The sequence below is a fragment of the Stegastes partitus genome, unplaced genomic scaffold, assembly GCF_000690725.1.
Source record: "Stegastes partitus isolate 25-593 unplaced genomic scaffold, Stegastes_partitus-1.0.2 Scaffold590, whole genome shotgun sequence".
NCBI lineage: Eukaryota > Metazoa > Chordata > Actinopteri > Pomacentridae > Stegastes > Stegastes partitus.
In genome coordinates, this window is record NW_007578321.1 from 198,989 (window position 1) to 214,076 (window position 15,088).

General features: G+C 41.3%; 2 protein-coding genes across 2 annotated transcripts in view; both read right to left on the bottom strand.

Moving 5' to 3' along the window:
- npr2 (natriuretic peptide receptor 2) overlaps positions 1–6,762 on the bottom strand; it is a 79,891-nt gene extending 73,129 nt beyond the window's left edge. Inside the window, exon 1 of the mRNA XM_008289045.1 lies at positions 5,833–6,762. Coding sequence (XP_008287267.1) covers positions 5,833–6,529 — 697 coding nt within the window. The 5' untranslated portion in view covers positions 6,530–6,762. The remainder of the gene's footprint in view (positions 1–5,832) is intronic.
- A 3,158-nt stretch (positions 6,763–9,920) lies between these two features.
- Positions 9,921–15,088, bottom strand: part of alad (aminolevulinate dehydratase) — a 13,938-nt gene continuing 8,770 nt past the window's right edge. Inside the window, exons 5-12 of the mRNA XM_008289046.1 lie at positions 14,199–14,334; positions 14,025–14,108; positions 13,748–13,836; positions 12,374–12,429; positions 12,206–12,293; positions 12,038–12,124; positions 11,765–11,894; positions 9,921–10,452 (exon numbers count right to left, since the gene is read on the bottom strand). Coding sequence (XP_008287268.1) covers positions 10,394–10,452; positions 11,765–11,894; positions 12,038–12,124; positions 12,206–12,293; positions 12,374–12,429; positions 13,748–13,836; positions 14,025–14,108; positions 14,199–14,334 — 729 coding nt within the window. The 3' untranslated portion in view covers positions 9,921–10,393. The remainder of the gene's footprint in view (positions 10,453–11,764; positions 11,895–12,037; positions 12,125–12,205; positions 12,294–12,373; positions 12,430–13,747; positions 13,837–14,024; positions 14,109–14,198; positions 14,335–15,088) is intronic.

Here is a 15,088-nt window from a genome sequence, read left to right on the forward strand (position 1 = left end):
TGCATATCTACACTTTTGGATCTGCATAAATACAAGATGTGAGAGTTCCTTCTTGTTTCTGGATCCATGCAGAGAGCTGCATTGTGAGACTGTGAGCAGGAAGTAATGCAGTAAATACATTCTACATCCAGACACTCTGATGTGTGAAGCACAAGGTAAATATCTACACAGCAAGCAGGGAGACGTTTCCAACACAGCCTCGAGTAAATAATAGTTTAGATAACTAACAAAATAATTCTGCCTCATGCTGCCATTTAACTCTCGCTGGAGAAAACAGCTTCAGTGCTGTTATTACTGCCGCTGCTCCAAGTTTCCATCTCGTCCTTTATTTTCTATTCTTGTCGTCTCAGTACACCTCAGAGAAAATTATCATTTACTTGTTCCCAGTGCAGTTTCCTTCTTTTTATTTAGTGTGTGTGTGAAACAAGATAAGAAAAGCTCAAAGAAGGATGATCGAGTTTCGAGTAAATGACACTTGATTACAGAGAAGCCTTGAAACAATGTGATTTATGGAGCAAACTTGTGAAACGTCGACTCTCTTTGAGCACATTTTTCAACCTGTTTTTCGAAAATAAGAGCTGAGGACTCAATAAACTTGAGTGATTTAGATTCTTAATTACACTGTGTTTGTTTGGTTTGGTTTTGCGAATTGGGACACTTCTCTGTTTTGGATGCTTCACCGATAATCGCATGCATTTGCACAAACAGAAAGTCAGCCAATTACGGCACTCGAGATGTTTTTGTCGCCCGGATTAGGCTGGATTTTCCGACATGTGTCGTGTTTGTGTTGTAGCTGAATCTTTTTCAGAGGAGATTACCCTCCAGCTCTTTGTTTGTTCATCTTCTAATCTGTCTGAGGGGTTTTCATCACTCTGTTGTCTGTCGCCTTTGTGGCTCTGCTTTGCATAGAAAGCTGTGAAAGCAACACAGTTCATCTAACTAACTATTGCTGACTGCGTTTTCACGGGAAATGGGATTTGTGTAATTATGCCGAGGCACTACCTGAGCCTCAGCGTGAAGAGATGCTCTTTTCATCTCCACAAATCACTGGCACATGTACTCAGAACGCAGCCGATGTGGTCGTCCACTCAGAGAGCTCAAATTTTCCCTCTTGTGTGCCATTAACGGACCGAAAAGCATCGAGGCGAGAGTGTCGCCGGGCGATGTGATGGGATGGATTCACAATGTTCACGCAGTCTGTGCAGGATGTGGAGAACGGGTCCGAGACCTTTTCTTAAAAGGGTCAGTTCGTCCAAACCACAAAAATAGCTGCTTCAAGCCAGATAATATCGATAACACCAGCGAGGGAAAGCTAACGAGTAGACAGTAGACCGCCGATAACAGAGTTGATTAGTCGTAAACAAGGAGACCGCTGACTTTGATTTGTAATAAAAATGAACATCTTAGTGTCAAAGTTTAGAATTACACAAACTCCAACACAAAACTTACTTAAAATGCCTTTTTAAAATGTAAGTCTTACACGTTTCATCATTTATCTTTCAGTGTTGGTTGTTGGGCTTTTACGGAAACATCGTCACAGCGCCATGAGGCTAATCGAGGCTAACAGTTTTTATTGTCCAGCTTTATGGAATATGTTTGTGAAGCGTTACTGCAACCTAAACCGGACTAATAATACATGAAGAGAGATAAATGAGGAGGTTAAATATTTAGTTATAGGAAGTATGAAGCATTACAGTTAGCGTGTGTTAGCTCAACTACTTAGTCAAACAACTGTTTGGCCTGTTAGCTCATTCGTTTTCACAAACTCCTGGAGCACACAGTCCAGTCTCTTCATAATCTGGTGCAAACGTTTATGTTTTTTAACGTACTCAAGGCAAATTTCAGAAAAAAAAAAAAAACAGGAGGAGATTCGCAAACACAACACAAACGATGCACAAGTGCAACATTTCTGTCATTTTAGTGCAAAAGCTTCCTTCACTCCCTGTTTCCTCCCAGTCAGAGTTCACTGGTGAGTCACAGTGAAAACTTTCATCTTCCACAAAATTTCCAGTTAAAAAAGCCCTTAAATCAGTTTCCTATTTAACAAAAAGCACATTAGAAGGTATTAAAAAGTCTCATTTTCGCTGAGAAAACACTTAAATGATTTCTCCTGCTTGCTTTAGGCAGCAGTGAAATGATCTGTGGTCAATTACAGGACGCTGGGAGACGCTGCACACCTTTAAACTGAGATATTAGATATCTGAAGTAAACACCGAAGCTACTGTGAGCTGCAGCATGGAGGAAGCAAACATCAGCAGCATCCTAAATAAATTAAAATAGATGAATGATTCCAAACTAGTTAATCCATCCGTCCGTTTTCTGCTGCTCAAGCAGGTCCTGGTCGGATTCACTGAATTAATTATGCCATTAGGAACTATTGTAAACTGCTGGGAAGCTCTGACAGAAACGTGATGTGATAATAAAAGGATTCTGGGTCGCAACGTCCCTGCTGGTTTCCCATCATATTTCCATCCTTGCAACAGGTTTGCGTTCTGTGTTATTAATTAAAAAGGCCTTCAAAAGCCTTAATATCAACTGAACTTGATTAACCCTTCAGAAAAAAAATGATTTTACGCACCAGTCGAGGAAAACGAGCTGATTTAAATCATGCTGCTGCCAGTTTACAACATTCAAAGATCATCGGTTGTTTCTCCAAAGCCATCGATAAGCACACAACCCACAACAAACTGAATGACTAAACTAGTCGATATTATATTCTAGTGATGCAGAATTGGCTCTAAAATGCACTAAATAAACAAAAGAAGCCCCCCTATGAAAGGCAACACTAGCAGTTGTTTAAAACTCGAGTAATTCTACCTGGTTTCTTCCCACATCTGCATTTTCCAGCTATTAAAATGAGGAATTTGGGGAATTAGAGGTGGCGGCGGGAGGGGCGGCAGCATGCAATAACTTGGTCAGCTGTCAGAGTGGCTTCACGCTGAAAGCCTCATGCTTTCCTTCCTCACCTCGGCTCAGTTTAACCCCCCGGTCCGCAATCAGGTGAGTGAAACAGAGCTGATAGCCTGCAGGATATCTGCCGGGAGAAAAGTGAGTCAAGCGCCCGAGCCAGGACAAGCCCTGACAAAACCATTAGCTTCCATGACCTCCAGCTCACTGTGGCAGCTCCATAATTCATGTGGGAAGGAGGGAGCCGGAGGGGGTTTAGCCTCCCGCACCTTTCACCTCTTTTTCCCTGCTGCCGCTCCGCCCTTTAATTACCTTTACGCTGCATTTATTCCACTATTTGTTGACGCCGTTACTGTAACAACAGATTAAGATGTTTTAAAAGTCGGGTTTGTGTCGCCGTGCCAGAAACCATAATGCTCCAAGATTTAATGGCTGGAAGCAGATTTTTCGCTCTGAGATGTTGAGCAGCTTCCAGAAAAGATTCTCTCCGAATGTTCCCAGGAGTCTATAGGAGATAAATGCTTTGGCTGTGCAATGTAGCTGAATATCAGGGTCAGCTCTGCATGTCTGAATGGTAAAGAAGGCACTCGTTTAAATGGGAGAAAAACATCAGATTGGCACAACAAACAAGCAGAGATTGGAAGCACATTTGCTCTTTGGGAGTTATAGTCAAATATCACCATCAGTCTAAGGAAGACAATATATTCTCCAAACAGAAACACAAAATGTCATAAATTATTCCCACAAAAACCATAAATATCACGATTTCTGCCACAGCTAAAGAAGCCCTCCACTGATTTATATATGCTAGGAGACGCATCATGAGCAGAATAAGCCGTCAACACCACGCTGGAGCATTTCCACCTCAAAACTGTCGTGTATCAACAATAGTTTCAAAAATACAGATTCAGACTGTCAGCGTTTTGTACATCACAGACCTAAATAATCAACTTTCTGTATCACTATTCTGCTTCAGAATCCGTTTCTGGTTCAAACACGAACGACTGGATTACTCCAACTTTAAAACATTGTAACATGTGAGCCGGTGTGCTCCAGCTGCAGCGGAGAAAAAGGCGGGAACTTCATAGATCTGCATTTTCTAGAGGAAGCAACAGTTTAGAGCCATTTAAAGGCCAAAAAATAGAATTTTTATGGGGAAAAAAACTCTAAATGTGAAACTTTGACACACTGAGATGAATTTTTAGTGATTTAAATCAACAACTGGACTTTAAGCTTTGATTAAACTCCCACTAACAGCTCGAACTAAGATCTTTACATTTCCATTGTGTACAGATTAAACTAATAACTAAATGAGGTTTAGCTCTGTCTAACTGTGCCTTGCTGTTCTCTTTATGCTAAGCTAGGCTAACTATGTCATAATTCCAGCTCAATACACAGACATAAGACTAACATCCATCTCCTCATGCAACTATGCAAAGAACACATATTGCAGTTTGCTTAAATTGACCATTATTATGTGTAACTGTAATATCACCAACAAAACATGAGTCAAAGTGAAGCGATTTGTTGAAAACTGTTCCCACTGTTTGCCTACAAATGCTGGTTTGTGTGTCACCAGCAAAGCCAGTAAAGCTCTGACCACAACTCAATGCAGTTTTAAAACAACTATTAACCGAAGAAGTGCACCTTTTTTTTAAACTTATTTTATTTTATTTTATTTTATTCTATTGTGTACAGCACTTTGTTCAACTGTGGTTGTTTTGAAAGTGCTTTACAAATAAAGTTGGATTGGATTGGATTGGATAAACTAAAACACCTACAGATGACATGCAGCACACGTCTAACGGTGCACAAGCCACACACTCAGTCACACAATTACATCTCAAAAGAGCAACAGAGATTAAATGTGCCTCACAATACTTCCAGTTAATTAAGACCAGAGCAGTGATGAGCGCTGTAACAGCCTCTTCCTGCTGTGTGATTTACACTTCGTTCAAATAAAAATGTTTTATTATCATTTCTCTTAAACCAAATGAGTGTTTCGCAACTTGACAGAAATATTTAAAGTTGGGAAATCGCTGCATCGCTGCTGTGATGTTTCCACTGAGGGGGGAAGAACTGTGACTGCGTGTATTCTGGTGTTTTAAACGCACACAGAATTTCCCCCAAAATTAAGCCAAACATGTTCTTCACACTCTGCGGGGCCTCTGCTAGAATATTAAATACAGTTCTGGGGATCTGAGCACAAGGCTTGGCCGCACAGCTTGACTTTCTAAAGTCTGACCAGGCTGCATAAATTTGACATCACCACCCGTTGTTTGGGATTTTTTTTTTCATCAAGACACGTACAGGCCTACTTTGGCTCCGAGGGCACACATTTGATCACAACCTCTGCCTGTGTCTGTCTTTTAAAAACGCAGGTGGTGGTCTTCCACAGGCAATAAACCAGCAGCAGCAGCAGCAGCAGCAGACTGCCCACAGCCTAAACATTCCTGCGTAACAACCCGGAATAAACAGGCTTTTCCTGCACCTATTCCACGCCACCTCTGTTTCTGTCTGCCCAATTTGACCTCATTCTGTAACATCTACAGTCCCAGCTTTTCTGTCGTTAAACACCTCAAATCAAAGCTGCAAATTGTATGAATGATGTCCCCTTACAGGTCATTTAAAATCTACACTTTTCTCATACAATCGTGCGCAAATTGTTTCTGCTGCGCATCATTCAGTTCGTGGAAATTTCCTCCTCCTGCATCCACTGACATTATCTTTATAGTAGCCAGCTGGTGATCTGCTTTATTTCCAGATAAGATCACAGGCTTCAAAGAAACAAACCCCTCTCATGCAGGAAACTGAGCAAAAACACGTGTCTGAATTGGGACTTTTGGAGGTGATTTTTGCGCATCTGTGCCACAGCAACACCTCAGGACACAAATCATATCATATCAAACTTTAAATCCCACTTACTTCTTCCGCGCTCCTTCATAAAAGTAATGAGGTCCTTGTAGTACTTGAAGTCGTCCTCGTACGGCTGGGCCTCCACCGTGACGTTCATCTCCTCCTTCAGGTTCAGGAAAATCCCCTCAGAGAGAAAGTAGTGCGGCCGGTCGTCCTGCCGCAGGTCGTGGAAGATCACCACGGCGCGGGACGTCCAGTTGAAGTGCGTGTGCAGGACGTTGGCGAAGTCTCCGAGCTTGGTGGTGGACGGCCCGCTGCGCACGATGGTCCGGTACTCCTCCCGCTTGTCGAAGCCGTACGCAGGTCCACCGGCCGTGAACAGCGGGAGCTTCCAGTGGGACGCGAAACGCCCCACGGAGGCGAGCGGGTACACGCACCCGGGTCCGAAGAACGCGTCCGGACGGATGTAGAGCTTGGCGTCCACGGCCACCACCTGAGCCCGGCTGACTGCGCAGGAGCCCGCCACGGGGTCCTCGGTGCTGTAGTTGAGGATGTTGATGGAGCGGCCGAGCAGCAGCTTGTGTTTGCCGTGCAGGTCTTCGTGCGCCATGAGGATGGCCGGGAAGACGCGCGGCAGAGCCCACGGGTACTTGTGGTGGTTGTCCGGGAGCATCACGGCCACGGTGATGTTACCTCGGCAGCCCGGAGGGAGGCAACAGGACAACGCCGCGAGCAGGCAGCATCCCAGCGCGCTTCTGCATCCCATTTCTCGGTCGGGCCACGGGGGGAGAGCGCACCGTTTGGAGAGGAGACACGGCCGGCTGTGGCACCCTGGCGCTACACCATAAGTATCCTCCGCGTTCTGCCTCCTTCTCTGCCTCCTTCTCTCTCAAAAGTGGCACAGAGTCGGTAAAGGCATCATCCTGTGGCGCCGGTCCGGCTGTGCCATGCGTCCGCGCTGCGTAAAATCCACGTTAGAGGAACTTCTTGTACTTCCCCAAGCGAGTTTTCCGGCGCGGCGCGCTCCTCACACTGACGGGCTCTGTGAGAGTGATAACATACATCCAGATGACTGTAACTTAAATCAGAGCAGCCCTCTGCTCGGCCCCCACACGTCACACACTGCAAGAAGTGCGTTTCTGACGCTGTCAATAAATCATTACGTGCCAAACTGTCATCTCCCTGCAGGTAGAACATTAAATACTGACATGATTCCACTGCAGATCACATTTATCTGAATTTTCCGGATTCTTCTGCGTCTTTACAAAACGAGACAGACCTGAGGTGGCATTTGAGTTTAAAATTACCTGAAGCTCGTGTAGCTGCGGCAGCACCGAGGGGGAGGTGTTTGGACACGGAGGCTGCTCGTGCGTAACCAAAAATCAAACTGTAAAACCAAATTCAGGCACAACAAATTTGCATGTTAAAATATTTGACACTTTTTGCAGTGTGGTGGAGATAAACGCTCTGACATACCTGGAGGTGAGTCGCCCCCTGCCTGTCATCTCACAGGTTACAGTAAAGGCTGCTGTAGTGCACAATCACTGCTGGGGAAGGAAGCAGCTTCAGTTGTTTCTTTTTTATTATTATAAAATGTGACGATGTCTTAACATTTTTGGGTTTATAGGTTTATCAGAGGCTGACAGGGTTGTCAGCTGCTTTATTAAACAAGTGGCTCTAGTGTGATTGATGTGCACATGGAGGTAAATCAGTCAAACTAACTGAGCCTCCTGCTTGTGTTTACATATGTCCCAGGGGTCTGATTTACTTGGAGAATTTTAAAGTTTATATCTGCACAAAATCTCATCAGTAGCTGACAGTCAGGATTTAGGCTCATCATTATTATTGTTATTGTTATTGTTATTATTATTATTAGTAGTAGTAGTAGTAGTAGTAGTAGTATCTTGCCCAATTTTAGAACTTTAAAGTTATTCTGAATGAGATATAAAAAGAATCATCACCCAAAACCAAAAAGGAAAAGTTAAGATTCTGAATATGACAGAGAGTTGTAGTTTTGTAAAAGGAATACCGAATCTGGTAAACATTTACATAATTTCTGTGACATGATGTTGAATTTGAACTTTTATTTCACTCTAAGACGCATAAATGTCCGTTTTGGCCTGTTTTTTATGATTGACATGTACAGTAATACTTTTGTTTTTTGGTAAATTTACCAGACATTATCTGTAATTTAACAAAACGGGGAAATTCTTTTCTTTTTTTCTTTTTTTTTTACGTGTTAAATCAAGATTTACTGTTTTCTCAATCCTTAATATATATAATTTTTATTTCAAAAAATGGAAAATTTAAAAGCAGTTAAAAATAAAAAACTGTGGTTCTATGGTTAAACATTTTAAAAGGAAAAATTTTAATTTATAAAAAAAAGAAGTTTTATTTTAAAAAATTGTAATCCACATGTAAATTAATGCAATTTTTACTAAATGTTATCAGTAATTGACCAAGTAAAAATAAGTGTTTGTTTTTTTTTTTAACCTTTTTTCTTATTATAACTATTTACCATTTTTAATACATAGTCTGTCTTTCAAATAACAGCAAATATCTGTAAAATAATGACATTTGTTGTTGATGTAAACACAAAAAATACTGCAGTTCTATGGACAAACTAATTTCTTGATTGTACATTTTAAAAATATGTTACTTTCTTTAAAATAAATGCTTTTTGGGTGTGAAATACAGGACATTTTCACCTTCTTGTGGCTTTAAAAACTTTTAAATGTCCACTCCATCATGGGGTCAGAGGTCGAGGATGCTGGGAAGCACAGCTCCGAGTTAAAATGAGAAAACATGTGACGATATGTTCAGACATGTTGCAAGACAGAGTTGCTGTTTTGTTATTCTCACATATACATCCTACATGCATTTGTCCAGAGATCAGAGGTCAGCGGACGCTTCGTTCTCCTCTTTATTGTTTAAATCAACTGTAACTTCGTGTTTTTTCAGCTGCAGATCTGAAACGTTTGCTCAGAGACCAACATACAGCCAATTAAAACAGCTCCGTGCGCTTCCTGCTGCACAAGATTATTGATATTTTCTTAAATTATTTTCTGTCCAGCTGCGCTCACCTCCGCCCACGCTGCAGCACCTTGAATTAGACATTCATGATTCACGGTTTTACAGCTTTTCCACGACGACTCAGGAGTCAGCAGTCGAGTGGTTTACGCACCGAGAAAGCTTCCAGCTCAGAACTCGTTTACTTTGGCTGGCGGTGAGTAATTCTGCTGTCATCAACACAATGTGGTGCAGAGGAGGCTGTTTTTAAACATGCTTTAAGAAAAGAGACTGGAATTAATGCAAACATTACAAACAGCAGTGTGCAGCCTGCTTCTTCCTGTAGACGCACCAGCAACAAAAAAAGGATCAAATTCAGATAGAACAATAAATCACAACAGGTGTCTGTAGATTTATGTAGAAATACTGAGCTACAGGAATCAAACAAGCGGCCACAATGAAGCATCACTCAGCGCTCAGAGGTGCAGCTCTGCCCTCTTGTGGTCGCATCCTCACTTAATTTATCACAACATCACATTATTCTAGTTTTCACTTTTTAAAAAATGCAGTTTTAAATGTAGAAACAAGTAAAATAAAAGTACCGACTTTAAGAAATACTAACAAAAAAAATTAAAAAAAATCTCAAAACGTATGTCAGACTTCACCATTAGCACTCACAAATACTTCATCATGTAGTAATAATTTTAAAGATCCTAAATGAATAATAAATAATAAATGTAAACCAAAAAAACAAGCTTAATTCCATTAGGGAATTTACATTTAAGTGTAAAATAAATAAATAAAATACAATTTGTTTATTCATTGTTGGAAATACAATAACATTTTTGAATTGTCCCTAGATAATAAATTTGGAAGCAATAAATTTGAATTGAACAAATACGTCACCTCACCTGCAAACTAAAGTTGATAATAACAGAGCAGAGATGCATCTACACCAGTCTATTTCCATTTAATAGGAGCTTTGGATATGAACACAGTATCAGCAATGATTTTTTTTGTGTGTGTCCAGATCCACTTATCTGAAACAAAATAAGCTTCAGACTGATTAAACGGCTGCTTTTCTTGAAAACATAATGAAACACTTGTAGAAGACTTGATCAGCTGTAAATAACTCACACACTCTCTCAGACATGATAGAATGACTTTATTTATTTCTGGTCAACAGGAGCTTATTCAGAGAGGACTCACAGCCACCTCAGGCAGCAGTCACACGTTATCGATTCGTAAAAATCTACACAATCCATGATCACATTAGTGAGGAGAGACGACCCATGTTATCTGTTACTGAGAGACGACCCATGTTATCTGTTGCTGAGAGACGACCCATGTTATCTGTTGCTGATCCCAATGACGCATTTTCTGCTAAAAAAAAACACAATAATATACGTTTACATTCTCCACATCAGCCCTTCTAAAGCTTTAATCTGACACACAGATAGACATGTGCAGGGTGACTTGTTACCGTGACACAATTCCAAAAAACAAAAAGCTCTAAAAATAAACGGATTGTTTGTAATTAGCTTTATTTCCCGTAGGGCTCTAGTTTAGCTTAACTAAAGTCCCTCCGTTGGTCCGCCTCGGTTCCTCAGGTGTCCGTCGGTCACTCCTTCAGCCAGGTGAGCAGCTGAGGTGTGTAGTAGGTGATGATGATGTCAGCGCCTGCACCGCAAAGGAGGCAAAACTGTTAGCATCGAGTCGGATGGCAGCTAAAGACAAACTGATTTATCTTGAAATAAGCCGTGAACTTCTACATTAATGCTCCCGACATAATAAAATAATAAACAAAAGACTAAATAGCAGCTCATCAAACTGTCCAAACAGCTCATTATTTTATCTATGATCTCTTAAAAACTGTAAATTCTGTCCACATGTGATGACAATCTAACAACTCCTTTACTTTGTGATGATTTAGCTGCAGCTGACCAAAGTGCAGCAAAGTTCCCAGTGTGACTCCCTGTTAGATCAGATCCGTCCTGTCTCCACGTCAGGGACAGTTTATAATCATAAGTAATGACTGAAAATGATAAACTCGTGCACCTCTCTCACTTTGGATCCGGCTGCAGATATTTAAATTCAGAGGAAATAATCCTGAACAGCTGGAAGCAACAAACTAAACTTCAGCTCCTGTTTTTTCAGAACCTGGATTACATTTATTATTAGTGAGTCTCATTCATTTGACTCTGTAGTTGTATTTTTTGGACATTTCAGGTGCTTATAGATGTGAAATTGCAGAGCAAAGTAAATGAGAAGTGTTTTTGGCTGCATCTTTTGCTTTTTGTGATGTTTTTGAACCAATTTTAGTGCTGAAATGTGGGGAAAGCCTTCCTTAAATCACAAGTTGTTTTCTGCTCATGTCACTGGGTTCAGTTCAGACTTGTGATTTATTAAAAGTGTCTGAGTCGGTCAGACTGCAGAGACGACTTTCACAGCAAAGTTAGCGGTTTGCACGCGTTCCTATCCGGAAACTAAATCTGTGTATTACTCTTTAATGAACTTGAGTAATTTAAAACACCCTCAAAATGACTCTAAATGCACAAACGTGGTCTTAAAACCAACACATGAGAATCAGCTGACTGACACGCTGGATGACACGTTGCATTATTAAACACACTGAACTCTTATTTCAGCTAAACGTAAAATAAATTTCAGTTAAACAAGCAAACAGTGTGATAATCTTGTCTTCTGCATCCATGGCAGTAAACACCTGGTGAATACCGTGACACAGAGTTGAGATAATCAGCTGATTAAACCCCAGTTTTGCCTCCTTCGGCTTTCTCTGATCATCAACGTACTGTTTTAATAAAACACAACATTCTTCTGTTTCTGACAATCCAACCAGCCTCATCATCTGTGCTTTGCCGTCACTGGATCTTCCCGGAGGTCAAATAAAATGCCAGGATGAAGCGTTAACACCTATCCGCTCTGCTTTCAGGTGCCAGAAACGCCGTCTGAGCGTCCACTCTCCCCTCACCTGCCCGGCGGAAGGCGGTCATGGCCTCCATGACGGCGGCCTTCAGGTCGAACGCTCCGGCCTGAGCTCCGTGCCACATCATAGCAAACTCCCCCGACACGTTGTAAACCGCCAGAGGGTGGGACGGGAACTGAGCAAGATGAGAACAATCACTGTTTAATATCTTTTATATCTTACTAAAGGCAAGTTTTATGATATTTGTCGGGACCTTTGCAGTCAGTTTAGTTGTTAAAACTGTTCACTGCAGCATTATTCTTCTGAGATCAATCCTACCTTGTCTTTGACTTCCCTTACGATGTCCAGATAGGGCAGCCCGGGCTTCACCATCAGCATGTCAGCTCCTTCCCTCACGTCTCGTTCCTGCAGAGCGACAGCAGTGAGATCAGCTGCTCCAGAGTGACACCAGTAATCCAGACGTGCACACATGTGAACTCAACCTACCACAGCGCGGACAGCCAGACCTCTGGCTCCAGGAGGCAGCTGGTAGCAGCGTCGGTCTCCAAAGGCCGGCTTGGACTGAGCAGCATCTCTGTACACAAACACAGCAGGAAGCTTCAGCTAGTTCACACCTCAGAGAGCAGCTCCACTGATTCCTGAGCGCTGATTTACCTGAAGGGTCCGTAGTAACAGGAGGCGAACTTTGCACTGTAGCTCAGCACAGAGACCTGCAGACGGAGAACAAAGTGTCACTTTTAATATAAAACCAGCAGCGAAGTGATGCTAATAATACAAATTGTCTGTGCTGTTTGCACTGATATGTTTGTCATTTTTAACATATTTTTGTCATTTTGGACCAGTTTTTAATCACATTAGACATTTTGAATCTTTTTAGACACATTTCAAGTCACTGTGGATGGTGTTTTTGTCATTTTGCACATATTTACAGACATTTTTGACATATTCTAAATCTTTTTGGTTAATTTGAGTCATCATGGACAAGTTTCTGCTACTTCAAGTTTCAAGTCATGTTGGACATTTGAGTCATTTTGTACAATTTCAAGTCAAATTGGACAAGAGTTTGACATTTTGGACAACTTTTGAGTCTTTTTTGACAAATTTTGAGTCATTGTGGACACGGTAATGTGATTTTGAACGAATTTAAAGTCTTGTTAGACACTTTCAAGTCATTTTTACATCACATTGGACAGGTTTAAGTCAAGCTGGACAAATTTAGTGACTAATTCAGTCATTTTTTAACAAACTGAGTCAAACATTATGAACACGTTTGCCATTTTGGACAAACTAAAAACAAGTTTGAAGTCACTGTGGACTAATTTTAAGTCAAGTTGGACAGTTTTACATCATTTGGACCAAGTTTGTTTTTTTTGTTGTTTTTTTTTTTTTGAATAAGTTTCAAGTCATTTTGGACATTTTGACAATATCAAGTCATGTTGGACAGGATTTGGGGATCTTTTTTGGATAACTTTGGAGCCATTTTGGACAAATGTGGTGACTGTGGATACATGTATTTTATTTTGGACAAATTCAAAGTCATGTTAGAGAGTTTCAACTCATTTTTCAAGTCACATTAGACAGATTTAAGTCACGTTGGACAGATTTAGAGACTGATTCTACGTCATTTTGAACAAGCTGAGTCAAACACTATGAGCATGTTTGTCAATTTTGACAAACTAAATCATTGTTTCTGTCATATCGCACAAGTTTGAAGTGATTGTGGACTAATTTTTAAGTCATGCTAGACAGTTTCACATCATTTTAGACCATTTTATGTCATGTTGCACAAGTTTACAGACATTTTTGACATTTTGTTTTCCATTTTGGATAAGTTTCAAGACATTTTTGAGTCCTTTTTGACAACATGAAGTCACATTGGACAGGATTTGGGGATTTTTTTGGATCAATTTTGAGCCATTTTGGACAAGCATGCTCATTGTGGACACGTTTTTATCATGTTGAAGGGTTCTCAGCAACAAAAAAGGACGGCTGGTGAACTAGTTCATGTGCCCGTGTGGTCAGATTTACCTTGTTTCCAAGACCGTTGGATATCAGTGCTTGTTTAATGGCTCCGACTCTTCCATCCATCATATCAGAGGGAGCGATGATGTGACAACCTGCAGAACAACTTAATTAGTCCGGTTTAGCTTTACCTTCAGCATCAGTTGATATGGGTGAAAAAAATATCCAGTAAAGAAATGAGATAAATATGATGAATGGACACAGTGAGGACAATGAAGAGCAGAGATTCCTGTTTGTTAAACCCTAAAAATAGAAACAATCTTGACATAAAGAGAAGCTTTACCAGCTCGAGCGTAAGCCAGAGCGACTTCCGCCAGACGCAGGCAGCTGGCGTCGTTGTTCAGAGTGCCGTCGTCATTCAGGATTCCTGCAGAAAATAAAACACAGAAAAGTAAGAAACCCCGCTGCACACCGTTAACACCACAACAGAAAGCCACATTAACGAGGAGGCGCTGACCACAGTGTCCGTGTGACGTGTAGGGACACAGGCAGACGTCGCAGGACACCAGCAGCTCCGGATACAAGGACCGGATTTTCTTCACAGCCAACACAGCCGGCGTGTCGTCCGAGTCGGCTCCTGATCCTCTGTCATCCTGAAACACAGTCGATCAGGTGTCTCAATGTGAAAGAACAGGTTTGCTGTCGTTTCTAATCCGTGAGAATTAATGTGTCGTTATAAGAGCTTCAACTCTGCTGGTGTCAGGCGACAAAACTGGATTCTGGAAACTGGCTTCAGGAGTTTTGCTGCTACAGAAGCATCAGGGAGGTTCATCACACAAGTTCTGAGTCATTTTGGACAGCTGCAAGTCATTCCGGGCAAATATGGAATCAAGATTTTGAACCGTTTTTTGTCATATTGGACAAATTTACAGACATTTTTGACAAAATTTGTGTCATTTTGAACAAGTTTCAGGACCTGGTTGACAAACTTTGAATAACTGTGGACGAGTTTTTGTCAGTTTTAAGTCGCTTTGGATAAATTCTGAGCCACTGTGGGCTATTTGAGTCATTTTAAACAGGTTTTTGTGACACGGGACAAGCTTACAGACAGTTTTGACAAATTCTACATCGTTCTGGACAAACTGCACGAGTTATAGTCATTTGGGGAAAGTTTCAGGTCACGTTGGACAAATTTTGAGTCATCGTGGACACGTTTTTTTGTCGTGCTGGACAGTTTTGTGAAATGCTAGACTGGTTTCCAAGTCATTTCTGACAAATGGAGTCACTGTCGACGCGTTTTTTTTCATGTTGGACAACTCTACAGACATTTCTGAAAAATTCACTGTGGACAAGTTTCAAGTCAAATTGGAGAGTTTGGAATTATTCTGGAAAGGTTTAAGGGCATTT